The 15,879-nt window shown below is 33.1% G+C and overlaps 3 protein-coding genes across 3 annotated transcripts in view; 2 read left to right on the forward strand and 1 right to left on the reverse strand.

Annotated features, from left to right (window-relative positions):
• Positions 1-1,204: 1,204 nt before the first annotated feature.
• On the reverse strand, positions 1,205-8,590 carry LOC100186203 (aspartate--tRNA ligase, cytoplasmic). Its single transcript, XM_002125866.3, has 12 exons — positions 8,383-8,590; positions 7,555-7,736; positions 6,928-7,123; positions 6,515-6,617; positions 6,188-6,337; positions 5,311-5,454; positions 4,763-4,865; positions 4,240-4,387; positions 3,470-3,616; positions 3,111-3,234; positions 2,287-2,470; positions 1,205-1,770 (listed from the first exon to the last, which is right to left on the reverse strand). The coding sequence occupies exons 1-12, from the start codon at positions 8,409-8,411 to the stop codon at positions 1,679-1,681; spliced, it is 1,602 nt and encodes a 533-aa protein (XP_002125902.1). The 5' UTR covers positions 8,412-8,590; the 3' UTR covers positions 1,205-1,678.
• Positions 8,591-9,591: 1,001 nt separating this feature from the next.
• zf(traf/ring)-4 (zinc finger protein (TRAF/RING)-4) lies at positions 9,592-13,956 on the forward strand. Its single transcript, NM_001129869.1, is given in 8 exon segments — positions 9,592-9,817; positions 10,034-10,144; positions 11,229-11,407; positions 11,773-11,911; positions 12,446-12,601; positions 13,001-13,090; positions 13,530-13,658; positions 13,660-13,956. Coding segments are annotated over 8 exon segments (993 nt in total). The 5' UTR covers positions 9,592-9,673; the 3' UTR covers positions 13,705-13,956.
• A 662-nt stretch (positions 13,957-14,618) lies between these two features.
• Positions 14,619-15,879, forward strand: part of LOC104265840 — a 1,878-nt gene continuing 617 nt past the window's right edge. The window contains exons 1-3 of the mRNA XM_009860782.3: positions 14,619-15,117; positions 15,417-15,584; positions 15,747-15,877. Coding sequence (XP_009859084.1) covers positions 14,943-15,117; positions 15,417-15,584; positions 15,747-15,877 — 474 coding nt within the window. The 5' untranslated portion in view covers positions 14,619-14,942. The remainder of the gene's footprint in view (positions 15,118-15,416; positions 15,585-15,746; positions 15,878-15,879) is intronic.

Genomic DNA, 15,879 nt, shown 5'->3' on the forward strand with positions numbered 1-15,879 from the left:
TAAGGTGAGAGAAGATATGATTTCTATTATTCGTCCCATTTGGTAGTTAACAAATATTATTCAAAGAATTATAAAACCGTATCCCCACGACTCCAATAGACCGATGTTAACTGTTTAAAACACGATCAGGATATTTGGCCTATGTACTAAAGGTGTCCCGCCTCCCCCTTCCTGCTATACACCAACAAAACCACACTACGATGCCAATTAGGAAAAGTTGCGAGTGCTTTATACATTAATCGATCAATATATGGTACTGTGGGGTAGGATGGGATACAATTATATGTTTTATTTTGAGCGTGTTGTAACAACTGTTGTTTTACAATTTACAACAACGTTCATTTGCACATTGCTGCGACGAAAAGAATATTAGTTAGTTATCTAAATTAGATACATTTGGGTTATTTAATCAACATGGTGAATACCCCGTCTGAGCAGCGGTTAAATCATAAATGAATGTAACTTGCTTTATCGGCGCGTGGCTGGAATATAGGACAGTCTTGCCCGCTTACGAGTTACTACATAAGCCAATGTAACTTTGTGGGTGATTGTTTATTAGTAAAAACTGAGTTGGAACAATATCTTTTACACATACACCTTCAATGGTGGTAAGCTTTGAACTCCTAACCTCTGGGTTAGAGGCGGACGCGTTAACAACTATACCACAACGCAGGAAAAGTCAGGTGTTGTAATCAGGTCGACGCAAATATTCGTGTAAACATAAATTCATAAACGATTATCGAAACTTGAATTACGATTATTAAAAATTTATATAGGCATAAAAAACACTAAAGGTGGCTGTACACACTATCCGGAATTCATTCGTTTTCTCCGGATATCGCTGCCGCATGCGGAACTCGGTAATGGGTTTGCAATGTTTGCATGTCGGATACTGTGTACATCCACCTTTATACATACCTACACGAAGCCCGTAAGTTGGTATCTCCGGTGTCGCAACTGCTGTGACATTCGGTTGAAGCTCGTGTATGACGGTAGAGGTAGATGTTCGTACACTCTCCTTGCGTAAGACACCTTCTTCCATTCCAAGCAAATTACCAGCGCCAGCCATGCACATACACTTAGTGCATAAAGCAGGAAGGCTATTTATAAATATTTTGCATAAAAAATGGCATGAAATTTATGCTACATGACAGAGCTTCAACACTATTTAGATTATTTTAGCTTCACTAAAAAAATTCTTCAATTCTTTCCATGCATTGTATTAGATTCACCCGTTAGTAAAAATCCGTGATAACCATTGGAACGATAATGCAGGCAACGAAACAAGCGGAAGATGATATTAGCATCGTATAGTGGGGTGGGGGAAGACGGGAAAATTTTAGCACTTAATATTCAAATATCCTGGTCGGGACCAGAAAACAGAATAAAAATGCGTCCCATCTTCCCCCATCCTACTATAAATATGATTATGTAAATAACTATGCCTCTTGTAGAATTCTTGCAACATATAAATCGATTTATAAACCAATCTTTCGAGGCAGTGAATAGGTTAGGCGTAACGGATTCATTTGTATCAAAAATGGCTTTTTGTTTAATATTTTTTAAATATATTGATAAGGCACCATTTGGGCGGTAACTTATTGAAAAATTTGCTTTCGAAAAATTCTGATTTTTTTCACACCGAAAATTCGCTACTAAGTAAGAGACTGCTATATGATCAAGGAGTAAGCCTCTTAGGATCACGTGGGAAGAGAGAAGACGAACGGATGTTGTGAAGACCTAGATACAACATCACTACTCTCTCCATACCTAGCAAAGTGGATAAATAAATTAAATTGAATAAATGCAACTTATTTACCCTCGTGGTGGGGCAAAAACAGTCATTATAACATAAGTGTTCTGTTTTATACATCTTGTGTTCGCTTACGACATATGTAACTTTGTGTGCGATTGTTTTTTTTTTCTGTATGACAACTTATACAACTCATTAGTGAACACTGAGCTGGACCCTTTACACACATGTCTGTGTTTGTGATTCTTCCAAAGTAAAAAGTATTTTAATACGATGCTTGTATAAACACTACTGTAAGATTTTTTTTAGTACTCTACCTTTTGCATTAGGAGTAAAAAACAGAAACAGGAAAAAAACAGCAGAAATAGAAACAAATGGACAAAATCTTAAAACCTTAAAATTAAAAAATTGAGAAAAAACAAATAACATATATGTTTTGAGACAATTTAAAAGGCCCTAAATGAAAATGGTCAACATCTTTAAATTTATAAATTGAGAAAAAATATATTTATTGTAGAAATAGTTCAACCCACCTATCCCACCACCAGCATGAGGAGGGCAGCCATATTTAAATGAGTCGATATAAGCTTCAATTGTTTTCAGATCAATTCCGTGTGCTTTGGCTCGTTCAGACAGAAACTCAGGGTCATGGATCCTCTGAGCACCGGACAATATTTCTTCTCCTCTCATAAACATGTCATACGAGTTGGACCATTTCTTCAAAGTACAAAGAATATATTAAGTACATCTGGGTGCAGACACCTTGATTTTGAAACCAATTATTTGTGCGTATGTTTTAACTATCATCGTTTTGGAGTTCTATTTTGTTTTCTAGTTCTTCTACATTGACTATCAGAATACAGAGTTAAAACCTTCCCTTTATTTTGATTATAATATTACTATTAATTGCCTCTTCGATTACATTAGCGACGATTTAAATTTTAAACAAAAAATCTGGATACAGCGACAAAACAATAGTTAAAGACACTCACAGTTAAAAACATATATTCGTTTGGTTGGAAAAAAATAAGCGTGGTAACTACACCTAGCAGACAAACAAGCCATTTATGTTTAATTAATATCAAGTTAGTGTTCTAATAGAAACAACAAGGTGCATAATAACGAAAACTATTCTAAATCTAAAGAATATATATATTTTTTTTAGCAAGAAGCTCACTGCAGGCCAAGCAATATAAGGAACATAATTACATAATACAAGTGAATCAGCTTGTATGAAAACTAGAACTAGGCATATATGATGTTGTGTCATATTAACTGAACATTATTATTAGTTGGTTTATTGAAAATATGAGACACAAATGTCCCCAAGACTACATAAACCACACAGCACACTTACTGGGTTGTCAGGATCAGGCATAGTGTAGAAAGGTCGCACTTCAAGAGGATATTTATCAAGTATGTAATAATCGGTGTCGTATTTTTGACGAACAAGACGACCAAGAAGCTTCTCAGATGGGGTGCTGATAAGAATAAAGCATTTCATTTATGAGTTTAGGAAGTTTTCATTTATTTTTTTAGGAATCATTGTGTACCAAAAAAATAAAAAAAAAACCTAAAATGTACTTAAAAATACATTAAAAATTATGTTTTTTGTATATTTACTTATATAAACATATTTTTTTAATATAATATATGTATATTTTTTATTTTTAACAAACCCCAAATTTCTTCCTTGTAAAATACAATCCTCCTCACCTGAGATCCTCATTGTCCTGCATCTCCACTCCTGCATCATTCAACATCTTCACTGCCTCCGGATACTGAAGGATCAGAGTTGGCTCGAGGAACTTGAATGGCTCTGCTGGATACTGTCGAGCTACTGTCGTGATCTCTTTCTGGTAGCTGGAATTATTGGGCACGTAAGTGACTTTTTAGTTGAACAGATGTTTTTGTTGGGCACGTATTGGCCTTATAGATACTTTTTCGTAAAACAGTTGTTCTTGGTGGACACATAAGTATACATATAGATTTTTTGTTGGTAAGTTGTCCTTGACAAGTGTAGGAATACAATACATACAGCCCCAGAGTTTTACACTGTCAATGTCAATGTACATTTTTGTGTATTTTTAACATTTATTTTATAATGAAACGCGTCTATGCATTAGTGATCAGCTCTGTTGTTTACTATGACAATTCTGGTACGAATTACTTTTAAATAAAACTTGAACCTTTTAAAATATTAGTCAAACTTCTTTAAAAATGTCAATGGAAAGTAAAATACATTTTTGATTTTTTTTTTTTTTTTTTAGTTACTAATAGAAACATTTCTTTCGGTTTGAATCAATATGTTGTAGATGTAGCCGCAAATAAAACACTGTGCTCAATTTTACTGCATGTCTAATTTTTTAATTCTAATCATCCTATTAGCCCGTTTTAAGTTATAAAAACTAGTTAAAAAAACATATGAACACTCTTATTGGCTCCATTTAAGTTCTGAAAACTAACCCATTTTATAAAATGCTCACCTTTCTCTCAACCCTTTGAATATAGATATGAACATATCTCCGATAACCTGCAACACTTCATGATAGTGATATTGGAAAGCCATCTCAAGATCAAGACCAACAAACTCAGTAAGATGTCTATGGGTGTTGGAATCTTCTGCTCGAAACACTGAAACAATAATATATTAAAGAAACAGCAAAGAGATAGCGACATAAAAACTAAAAACCTTATATCCCATATATAGGCATCAATCTATAGGAAAACCAGTGTGGTCTTCTTTAGACAATGTCCTAAGACATTATATTTAATTGAGGTAATTTCACTAGTTAAACTAAGAGTATATGTATGTAAACTGATTGCATAAGGTTACCAAGCTTTTAACAAAGGTTGGAAAACTGCTTTCAAAAATGTTCTATTCTTTAATGGAAATTATTCAATTTACTGATTAAGCTACGTAAGTAAAAAAGCGACCATTGGGCTGGAGCAATCGCCGTTAAGTGTCTGGCCCAATGATGTTACTATGATACACTATACAGTGCCTACCTGCACCAACAGTAAAAACCTTTTCAAAGTCAGCAGCAATTGCCATCTGTTTGTACAGTTGTGGACTTTGTGCAAGAAAGGCATTTGTTTTGAAGTAAGAGACCTGTAGGAAATATTATCACCAATTTTATCACGAAAAAATAAAATAATTAAATTATTAAGCTATAAAGGTGGCAAATTGATGGTAAACATAATCATAAAAAAGTTATCCAATTTCAATACATAACCTGTTTCTAGTTTCAGTACAATAACAGTAGGTTTTCAAAATGCAATTGTCTGTGTAAGTTAAGTCTTACTATATTTTTTTATAGACATTATATGAGCACTTTACACCTCCTGCTCTAATATAAAAACAAGGGTAATGGGCCAATTCTGGCCTAAATCTTAGGACCTATGGCATGCCACGCTACGGGACCTCACTCACATAGAATAGAATGCTATTAAAACATGTTCACAAGTTTACATACAATTTGTACTGTAGTTATGCATTGGTAATTGGTCATATATACTTTATAATATTAATATTAGGCTATTTTTGTTTAACCCACCGTAAACACATTCGCCCCTCCTTCGCTAGCCGCTGATATTATCTTGGGTGTGTGGATCTCACAGAAGCCCTTCGCTGTCAAAGTATCTCGGAATAGCTTACACACACCAGCCTCGAGTCTGAAGATTGCTTGCTTGGTGGTGGTCTTCATAGTAAAATATATATTTTATATAAATAAAAGCGATCGCATATATGACTATCTTCTACCTTTTCAAAAAAAATGATGTCTTTGAATTTAAATTTAAAACTATGGGTAATATTACCGTAGTAATATATAGAAGTGCTGTGCAAAATCTGATACAGCTAAAAGCTCGAAGTATATGGATAATCTAATTAAACAATATAGTGTAGGATACATAATGGGCCTATTGTAGAACATGATGAATGTCTGATAAAAATTTGTAAATATTGTTGAAAATGGTTTTGGAAAATCAATTTTAACAAGTTATGAATAATCAAGGAATTGTTTATACTATATAGTAGAGATCGACCGATATCAATTTTTTCCACCGATACCTATATTTTTTCCACCGATACAGACAGTGGCACAGCCAGAAAAAAAATAAGGGGGGGGGGGGGGTTTAATCAAAAAATTGTCAAAAAATAATTTTTAAAATTTTTTTTTTTGGTTAAAAGGGGGTGTCGTGACCCCCATGCTGCCCCACTGGATACCAATATAAAATCTGACATACAGAAAGGTCAAGTAGGGCGCACGTCGCTTCGCACGAACTATCTATATAACGGTGAAATATCAGCGCTTTTGATACCGATTATTGGTAAAATGTAAATATCGGCGATCGACCTCTACTATGTAGCATATACAAGCTGGTACTGTAACACTGTAACATAATATACGACAACCACAATGTAATACACACCCTCAAATCAAGGATTCGGTTGTCAAGTCTTGTATCAAGGTTGACTCTTGGACGACCTCCCTCCTCATTCTTACCATCTTCCAGTTCTGGTCGTGAGGCATCTTCTATCAGCAGAGGGAGCTGTGGAGCTGCTTTGCTCACTACGAAAATCTAATAAAAAACATTTATATATATATATATACTTTTTTTTATAGTTTCATTAAAAAAAATTTTTGACAAAAATTGTTTTTGTTTTTATAAAACTTCATTTATAATTTATGTGCAGGTGTTTAAATGGGTCTAGATAAAAATATAACATTAAACAAAAATATTAGTAGTTTTGTTTACCTTGCCGATATGAATTTCCACATCATCCTGTGTGCAACTTTCCACCTTTTGTTCAACTTTCTTCACCACGCCATACACATCCACTATGCTTTCTTTGCTGATGCTAAAAACAACACAAAATACGTGAAAACTAATTTAAGCTATTTCAAAAATAAACACAATAGACGGCCATTGTCTATATATGTATCCTTAAGCAAGAAACTTAATGGAAATTGCTTCAACCCAGTGGCGTACTGGCCCCTATGAATTGTCAGCCATACACCACTCAGAAAAATATTACTTTTACCAAGTAACTACGCTACATGTAATAACTCGAAAACGGGCACAAAGTCCATTAAAAAAACACCTGTGTTATAACGACTGTCATTGTCTTACCATGCAAGAATAAACAACATTCATTTATTTAAACTTACTTGGCACAAAACTTGACCATCTGTTTGCTAATTTTTTCACCAACAAAGATTAATGCTTGGATAGTTGACTGCTGATGCCGTAGCACAGTGAAGCATTGTTTACCAGTACCACGTGAAGTGTGGAGACGGCCACGAACCCAGATGTTTTTTTCTGCCAGGTTCGGTCCTATATCTCCAATTGGTTGTAAGCAGCGATCTGGAAAAATATTTAATGTAAAAAGAATAAATATATGGTTGGCTATGAGTTTGAAATTTTAAAAGCATGGAAATTTGTATGATATTAAATGGGTAAACAAATAGAACACAAAATGTTCCACATTTCCTAATTTTACTTTCAACATTTGACAACCGCTCTTTAGTCTTGAGGATACAATACTGGTATATAATTCTGCTACTGATCTTTGTTTACTACCAAATGAAAAAATGGAAACATAGACCATCTAATCCCAACATACTATAAACAGTTCTATGTTCGGCATACAACTTCTTTTTTTATGATTTCCACCAAAGTTTACAAGCATTGGCTATTTTTGCCGAAAAGCTTTGGATTGTTTGTGTTAATATGCACAAAATATACAAGCAATATTAGGATTTATTACATTGTACGTCAAACCAATTTTACTACACCTGGTTTCTCGGAGGATTGTATCATCACCATGTCTCCATAGAGATCTTTAGAAACATCATCTGCGTCAGCTTTCTGTTGGGCATCAGCTTGCTCTTGCTGACGCTGCGCCTTCTTTGCAGCTTTCTCAGCATCTTTCTGTTGTTTCTTTAATGCTTTTTTTGACATTGGTTTACCATCGTCACTAAATATATAAATATATGTCTTATATTATATGACTTGTACTGTACAAGTCAAGTGTTGAAAATTTCCATAAAAAAAAATTGTTTAAAAATAAAAAGATTGTTACCAGTAAAAATTAGAGCACGACCGATTTATCGGCCGCATTTTTGGTGATTTACCGATTATAGGCAAAGGCAAAAAACAGCCAATATTATCGGCGCTAAGTAACCAGACGGTTTTTAATCAGTCAAGTTTTTTAGGTGAATTAAAATATCGATTATCGCCAACTGAAATTTACAAAATATCGGCATCGGTTTGAAAAAAGCTATATCGATCGGGCTCTAGTCAAAATTCACTGTAGTATTACAGATTAAGCAATATATTATATTATGGGTATTAAGTGCTATCCAAGTGTAGAAAAAATCGTTTTAAATTTAATGATAAAGTAAGTGACACTAGTAAAAAATAAAATGTATAAGTGAAGAATCCTTCATTAAGCAATATGTTAGGTACCACATACCAGAATACGTGTATTGGATTCTTTATTAGCAACAGTAAATTTAACTCTTTAATCATAAAAATATATATAAATTTTAGATTTCTTGTAAACACAAAAATAAGATGACCCGAACTTTACAACAATAAAATAATTTTATACTAAAACTTACCCTAAGGGGACATTTTCCACATCTGCCATACTATCGGGTCAGATAAAACCAAAAAAACAGATAGACTTGTAAAACTAAATAAACATGTGTATGATTAGAATGTATTTGTCATATAGCGTTAAGTTATCAATTGGGTTATATATATACCTGATTACCGGGTAACCTTACGCAACACGCATTAAAATGTGCAATGAAAATACACCTTGCTATGAAATGTTGCATCATGAACCCAAAATATGAAAAATCTTTATTTCTCAATTTTCATTACAAACGTGGAAACTACTCAAGCATAACCTTAATTTTAAACGTCATAGAAATGGTATATTATTTTTTTTATTAATTTTGATGTGTTTGCGTAAACATAATTACTAATTAAATTACAAACCCGGGGAAATTTGTTTCAAACTAGTTATTAGGAAAATATAATTGAAATACACGAAAAAATCATACTAAAAATGATTGAAAACTACTTGTTCATTGATTATAATATGGGCAACATTTCGTTTATATACGCGCAAGCTAATTTATAAAAACTTTACCAAACTATTGATACTAACATTTCTTTGCTGAGAAAATTGTTAGTTTTACTTCATAATTTAATTTATTTATTTCACCCTTTAACACGTTACGTCATGGTTGAGCAAGCATTCGATCAGCTGATTGCCAAAACAAAACATTCGCTCTCGACCAATCAGAAGGCGAGGTCACAGCTGTTAGATTGTCAACTGTCCTGGAATGCCTGTTGGGAGGATTTCTGGTATTGGGACAATAGGATTATCATTCCATAAGTTATTCTACTTATATCGTGACCATAACCTACTGATTTAGCCGCGTTGTTCGAGAATTTAAAGTGAAATTTCTGTCACGGTAACAACTCTTGTATTAAACTGTCGGGTACTGGAATTTTACATTATAAACGCATTAGCTGATATTTTGATTGCAATTTAAAGAAAATCTGTCGTTGGACTATTTATAGGAAAATTCTGCATAATGAACAGTAGATTTGTCAGTTGTTTACCATAGTGCTTGAACTTGAAATTGCACAAATTAAAGTCAAGGCTTATTTTATGTGACTTTATCAGACCTGTGCTTTAATATTTAGCGAGGCTTCAATTAATGATATCATTTTATTAATTAATTATGCAACCAAGTTAGTAATGTTGAACTTAAACTTTAAAGAATAAAAATTATTTCAGATAAATTAAAGATTTAAAAAAAAAAACTGTAGTAACTAGCGGCGCCGTGATAACGCATCATTTGCTCTTCATTTTCCATTCAAACATCAAGGAAAATGATGTCCGAGCATAACCTGCTGGACACTCCAAGCAGCTCCACAGAGCAATGCAAAGAACCTCCAACCAAAAAGTTGAAAACCTCGAAAAGTAATGCAAGCGAGAAGTTAGAAGAAAGACTGAATCATATCCTGAGTTGCACAGTAATTTGAATAATTAGTATGATGTGGTTTTACATAAAATTTACATAAAAAAATAAATTTCTTAAAAAATATATACCTTTATTTTAAAATTTAGTTTTTTAGAAAGTGCATTTTTTTAAATTAATGTTTTGTTAGAAAATCTTGTTTTTTCAAAATTAAGCGGTCAATGCCTTATTTTAAAGGAATTGTAATGTTTTTAATGCAGTGTTTCTGCAGGTTTGTCTTGACTTACCAACCTCAGCCTGTATGCAGTGTTGCCATGGTCATTTAATGTGTGTTGGCTGCTACCACCATTTGCTTGCTGATGCCCGCCTTAAAGATGAACAGGTAAACACTGCAGAACCGAACATATTATTAGTTCGTTACACGCCCTATGCTTAAAAATGATTACTAGTACTCAAATGACAATGTTTTTAAGATTAGCTTTAATCTAATGGTTACTGTTAGTTTAATTTTTTTGTTCAAATTACCAAAGTTTTTACAGTGTTAATAACTTAAATACTCAGCAGGAAGTGTATTCATATACATCCATGTAATGTGGGCTATATAACAAAAAACACACTATACCATGTTGCCGTGTTTAAATACAGACATGTTTTAAGTATAAGATTATGGTTTATGTTATATAAACCCTATAAGGTTCTACCATCTTTAAATAAAGACAAACAAAAATCAATATTCATTTAATAATTTATCATTTCACGTCTGCGAACTCTGACCCCGTAAATGTTAAACCTTTAAAGGGTTTGTCTATTGTTTTAAAGTTTTAAACAAGCAGTAACTTGTTTAACTAGTACTTCTCATGAAAGTGAGATGTTTATTTAGTTGCTGGAGGTCATATACCCAACTGGGTGTTTATTGGCCCAATCTTGCCTAGTTTACAAGAGTTTTATTGCCTTTCTGTAACTTCACTGTGGAGTAGTTTGTATAGGATTTTCAAGTAAAGTGAAATAATTTAAGTTTTACACATACATTCAATACTAAATGTAGTCCAAATCTACAACAATGGCAATTAGTTAACTAAATCTTAATGCATCCAGCTGAACCAATATGAAGGTATATAACTTCTTTATCCTATTGAGCATTGGCAGGTGTTATAACACAAGTTTTCTATCTCATACACTTTGTTTACGCTTTTAAGTTACCACATATTAAACTTTATGGGTGATAATTTCTCAGAATGTTAATTTTATTATAATACGTTTGACAATTTGGATAACTCAAAGTTTTTTATGGGTTGGAGCCATTACTGTTTAGTGTACTGCCGAAGAACACAGAGCAACAATGGCAGCAGCGACAAGCCTTGAACCCGTATCATCTCTAAAAACAGGGCTTTAACCAATAGTCCACATCACCAAAATATTCTTAAAAAAACTCACTTGATAGTAGTTAAAATATACGATTTACCCAGGCGACTTGTCCTTCCTGTCGTGTCGATATAACTAGGGGTACTTGCATTCGAAACCTCGCTGTCGAAAAAGCAATTTCCGAGCTCCCTGTTGAATGCAGAACATGCGGGGGAACTTTCCCGAGAAGCAACATCGTTAATCATGAACTGCATCAGTGTTCGGAGCGTGTGGTCCCTTGCAGGTTCAATCTGCTTAAACTGTTTTCTATTAAAGCAGTGTCACTGTGTTTCAGCCCATATATATTAGTGATGCGCAGTTATCTTTATTTCAAACGGCCTTTAAAATCTAAAATCAGCTAGAAGACAGTTGTCTCATATATATGTTGGCTGAAATGTTTGTATTGAAACAGAAAGCTTCTGTTTTATGTACTTTAGTGTCACTGTAAATTTGGTAAAATAGTAAGCGATTTTTTAAACAGTAGAGTGATTTTACCTCTTTAATTGATTTTAGAGCGACAAAACTGTTTTTTTATTTTTGTGTCGTAATAACTTTCAGATGTGTTTAAATATATTATAGGGTGTTAACGAAAAACTGTGTTAAAATCAGATTCAAGCAGCTTGGTTGTTATTGGTCTGGCCCAGCCCACGAGTTGGACAATCATACAACCGATTGTAACCAGCACGCTAAGTCACCTACTGAGCTTCTAAAGTGTCTAGACCATATCCATTCACAGCAAGAAAAACAGGTGTTGTTTTATTATGTAACCAAGAGGTTTCTATATCTTACAGCAGTTTCCTGTAGGAAATGCTACATAGTGTGTAGGTTATGAAAGAGCAACACGTTTCTATTTGTCAACTAAACAATACAAAATGCCTGTTGATAGTATTATGTTTCTCTGTTAATAACATAATGAGCCATCCATAGGCTTACAAACCAACCTATTTTTTTTAGTATTCTGTAATAATATTAATTATCACTATGATGTTTCAGAAAATGCAAATTATGTAGGTAAAACGATGTAATTAGATATAGTAAAGTGTTATTAACTATCTACGTTCTTGTGTAGAACTAGAATATTTTAATATTTTCTGTTTTTCATACAAACAATTATAACATTATTGCGCTTTCATAGCTCTAGCAATACAACACATAAGTTCAAAATTTCAAAACCCTATGCATTATTTAAATAAATGGTAATAGCCCTAATAGGCCACTTTGAACTACACACCGTAATTGGAAATACTATATACCAGCCATAATAAAAGCGCTTTATTTTCAGGGGGCAGTGCTTCGAAACATAGTAGATTTATTGAGCTGTGATCTTATATCTTATATGGAGGTCCAGTTACGTCCATACAGAACTGATGATTTTGTAACCAAGTTATTCTATGAATCAAACAGATTCCATTTGCTTGGACAAACTTGGATACTCAAGGTTGACGAACAATTAGTTTTGGTTTTAGAAAATAACTAAGACTACACCCAATTTTGCTTTACGCTGAAAATGCAAGCAGAAACTGCTAAATGGTTAATTCACTTAAATGACTGGCTGGTAAAAAGAAATTATACTTTGTACTTAAATTGTAAGCAGTGAAAGTATAAAAGACGCACAGTAAGAGCAAAAATAGATTTTTTTTATATATAGTATCAATATAATCTAAAAAAATTTAAACAGTAACTGCTATAAATAATTTACCCCAAATGACTGGTAAAAAGAAATTATACTTTATACTCAAATTGTAAGCAGAAACGGTGTAAAAAAGACTCACACAAAAAGCAAAAAATGGGCTTTTTATTTGTAGTATCTATTTAATCTAAAGTAATGTACTTTTAGGCTTACGTGTCAGCTGTTGAGAACCATCCTTCAAACCCCACGGTGTCAGCAGAGAGAAGGCTAACGTGTCAGCTGTTTCTTAAGTCAAAGGTGAAACTCTAGTAACATTATTTCCATGTGTTGTTTCCAACATAACGTTTAACCCGGTTGGTCTGCAGTAAAATGACCTAAATTAGGAATTACAACGGCTAATGAAACCTTGCAAATGCATATTGCAAAGCATGATAAATATTTTAAGTTAATCGAAACATCATTGATCCGGTGCCATGGCACAGTTGTTGGCCTGTCTGCCTTAAGCTCAGGGGTTTGGGTTCAAGACTGGACGCTGCTACCATTGTGGGCGTATGTGTAAGTTCTAAAACAGCATTAGATAGGTATGTGCGACATGTATTGCATTGTTTAATTGTATTTTTTCTGAATCAACATACAGTTCCTAATGTTGTAGAATAGTTCACCCATAGCCACATGCGTTTTACTAAGATATATAAATATAAATAGTTCTTATATAAAAACAGTTTCTCTTTACCAGATTACGGATCCGTTAGAAGTTGATATTTTGCTCCTAAGAGCTCCATATGACGATGTCAATATCATGCCCAAGCCCTTTTTTACCCGTTTCAATGCAGAAAAACTGGAAACAGCTGTTCAGCCAATCCAAACTGACTTCACGAATAGGTTGCTTGGGTCAAAGGTCATCAATCTGAGGTTGTTCATGTTTCAGCACAAACGCTAAATTGGATTTTTTATTTATTTTTTTTTGTTTTTTTTTTCATTTTTTATATAAAATTTCCACACAAAATGGTCCTATCTACTGCTATGTCGAAACTACTGTATTAACATTGGTAAAAAATTTAAAAGTAATTTACAAAAAATTTGACTAAACAAGTAATTGATGCATTTCTTTTTTAAGGTGTGGTTTTATGCTGACTTTTGTATTCTACCTTTTTCGTCCTAGTGTGTAAATATATAGATATATGAGTATTTTGTTTTTAGGTGTTCGTATGCTGTGTGTACATAGATAAAAATAAGTTTAACCATACAACTTTTAAACTTGTAACAGCTACTTGTGTGTTTGTGACGTATAAGAGATGATTATGACATCACAATACTGTTTCTTTTTGTTGAATACCTCAGGTTACTTGTCTTGTGGATTGTATCAGTAAAATGTACTTGCCAGAACTTGTCTTTTGTTTCTGAATGGTTTAAATCAGACCTTAAACTCACTGTAACATTTGGGTCATGATAATGTTGCTCTGTTAATTGTAAATGCCATTTGCCACAAAGTCTATATAAGCACTGTAAAGGCTAAAGGCCAAAGACTAGTTACATATGCAACAACAGTGGTTTCATAATTATATAACACATTCACATTTTCACATTATGGCACAAAAAGTATAAGTCATATGTAAAACATTACACTCTTGCAATTCACCTTTTTGAAACTTTCCACTGGTTGTAACACATGTAACATCAGCAAAAGCAAATCTGAAATTCTCCTAACCCAACTGCTTTGATATTATAAGCACAAGACCTGTGTGTAAATCCAAGTTAACAATTAACCAGTCATGGGTTTCTTCTCATTATGTATTTCAATGAATGGTTGGTTGCAGTAACATAATATATCTGTCTGCAGAAAGGCATTCAAATTTGAATCATAAGAAGACCCAAAAGGTTATAGACTGAAAACCGAATCTTTGTAGCAGAAAAAATTAATACAGGTTACAGATAAAAACAAAGACTTTAAATTTAGTTTTTAATCTCTTTGCTTAAAGTACCTTTCTTAACCCATAAGATGCTCTTAGTTTTAAATTATATATACTTAGAGTATATTAAAGGGGAAAATTGAAATGATTAAAATTCAATTATCAGGAATCCTTTAAACTGTACAACCCTTATATTGTGAAAAAATATTAGGTAATTAAAATTAAAAAAATATTTATTCATGGTTACAATGAATATGGTTTTACCTCACATAACTTCCCTTGGTGCACTTGGTTGTCTTGTCACTATAATAACAGCATTTGCCACACCAGACTGGGCTTACAACCCAGAAATTGACTTCAGAACTGGTCTACACATTTATTGTAATGGAACACGCTGCTATGGATATGGAAAAGGTCAAAGTTTATAATAGTTGAAATAAATTGTGTATTGTAAACCAATGGTTCCGTTCAATGCAAGATATATGCTTAATAACATATTGGAATTACTCATCACCATTATGTTTAGAAACTTTTATCTGTCTACCTGTATAAAATCACATAAATCTCATCAAATGTAACCTTGGTCTTACTTTCTAAACTTTAAAAATAAAAAAGAATTCTATACAAATTATGTCTGCACTACGGCATACAAAATATTCCAGACTCTTCCTTGCAGAGTTAAGAGAGTGATTTACATTTTTGTTCTTTTACAGAAGATAAATATGGTTGGTTTGCTGCAGTGCATGCCTTCATGTGGATTTGCATCTTCACATTCTTTTTCGCATTGGTGTTTAACACCACATACTCGTATTATACTTTGAAAAATGGTGATGATATAAACGCATTGGGAATGGCTCATGCTCTCGTCTTTACAGTTGCAGGTAATCAATAGCAAGCATTAGGTAGATTAAGTATGCCTACATGTGTATGGTATAACAATAGTTTAAAATTAATGCTATAAAAGTGCTGATAAACTGTTTGTACACTTAGTAATGTGTTTTAATGTGTTTTACAAATTTTACCCTAAAACAATTCAAATTCAGGAATTCCTGGTATTATTGCCATGGCAATTTTCAGTTCATTTTGCCACTCTCCGAAAATCTATGGTTACTCTTACTGGCTTGGATGGACAGCATGTCTGTTGTGTTACACCATAGTAGCACTAATACTTGCAGT

This window comes from Ciona intestinalis, chromosome 7 (genome assembly GCF_000224145.3).
Source record: "Ciona intestinalis chromosome 7, KH, whole genome shotgun sequence".
In the NCBI taxonomy this organism is placed as follows: Eukaryota; Metazoa; Chordata; class Ascidiacea; order Phlebobranchia; family Cionidae; genus Ciona; species Ciona intestinalis.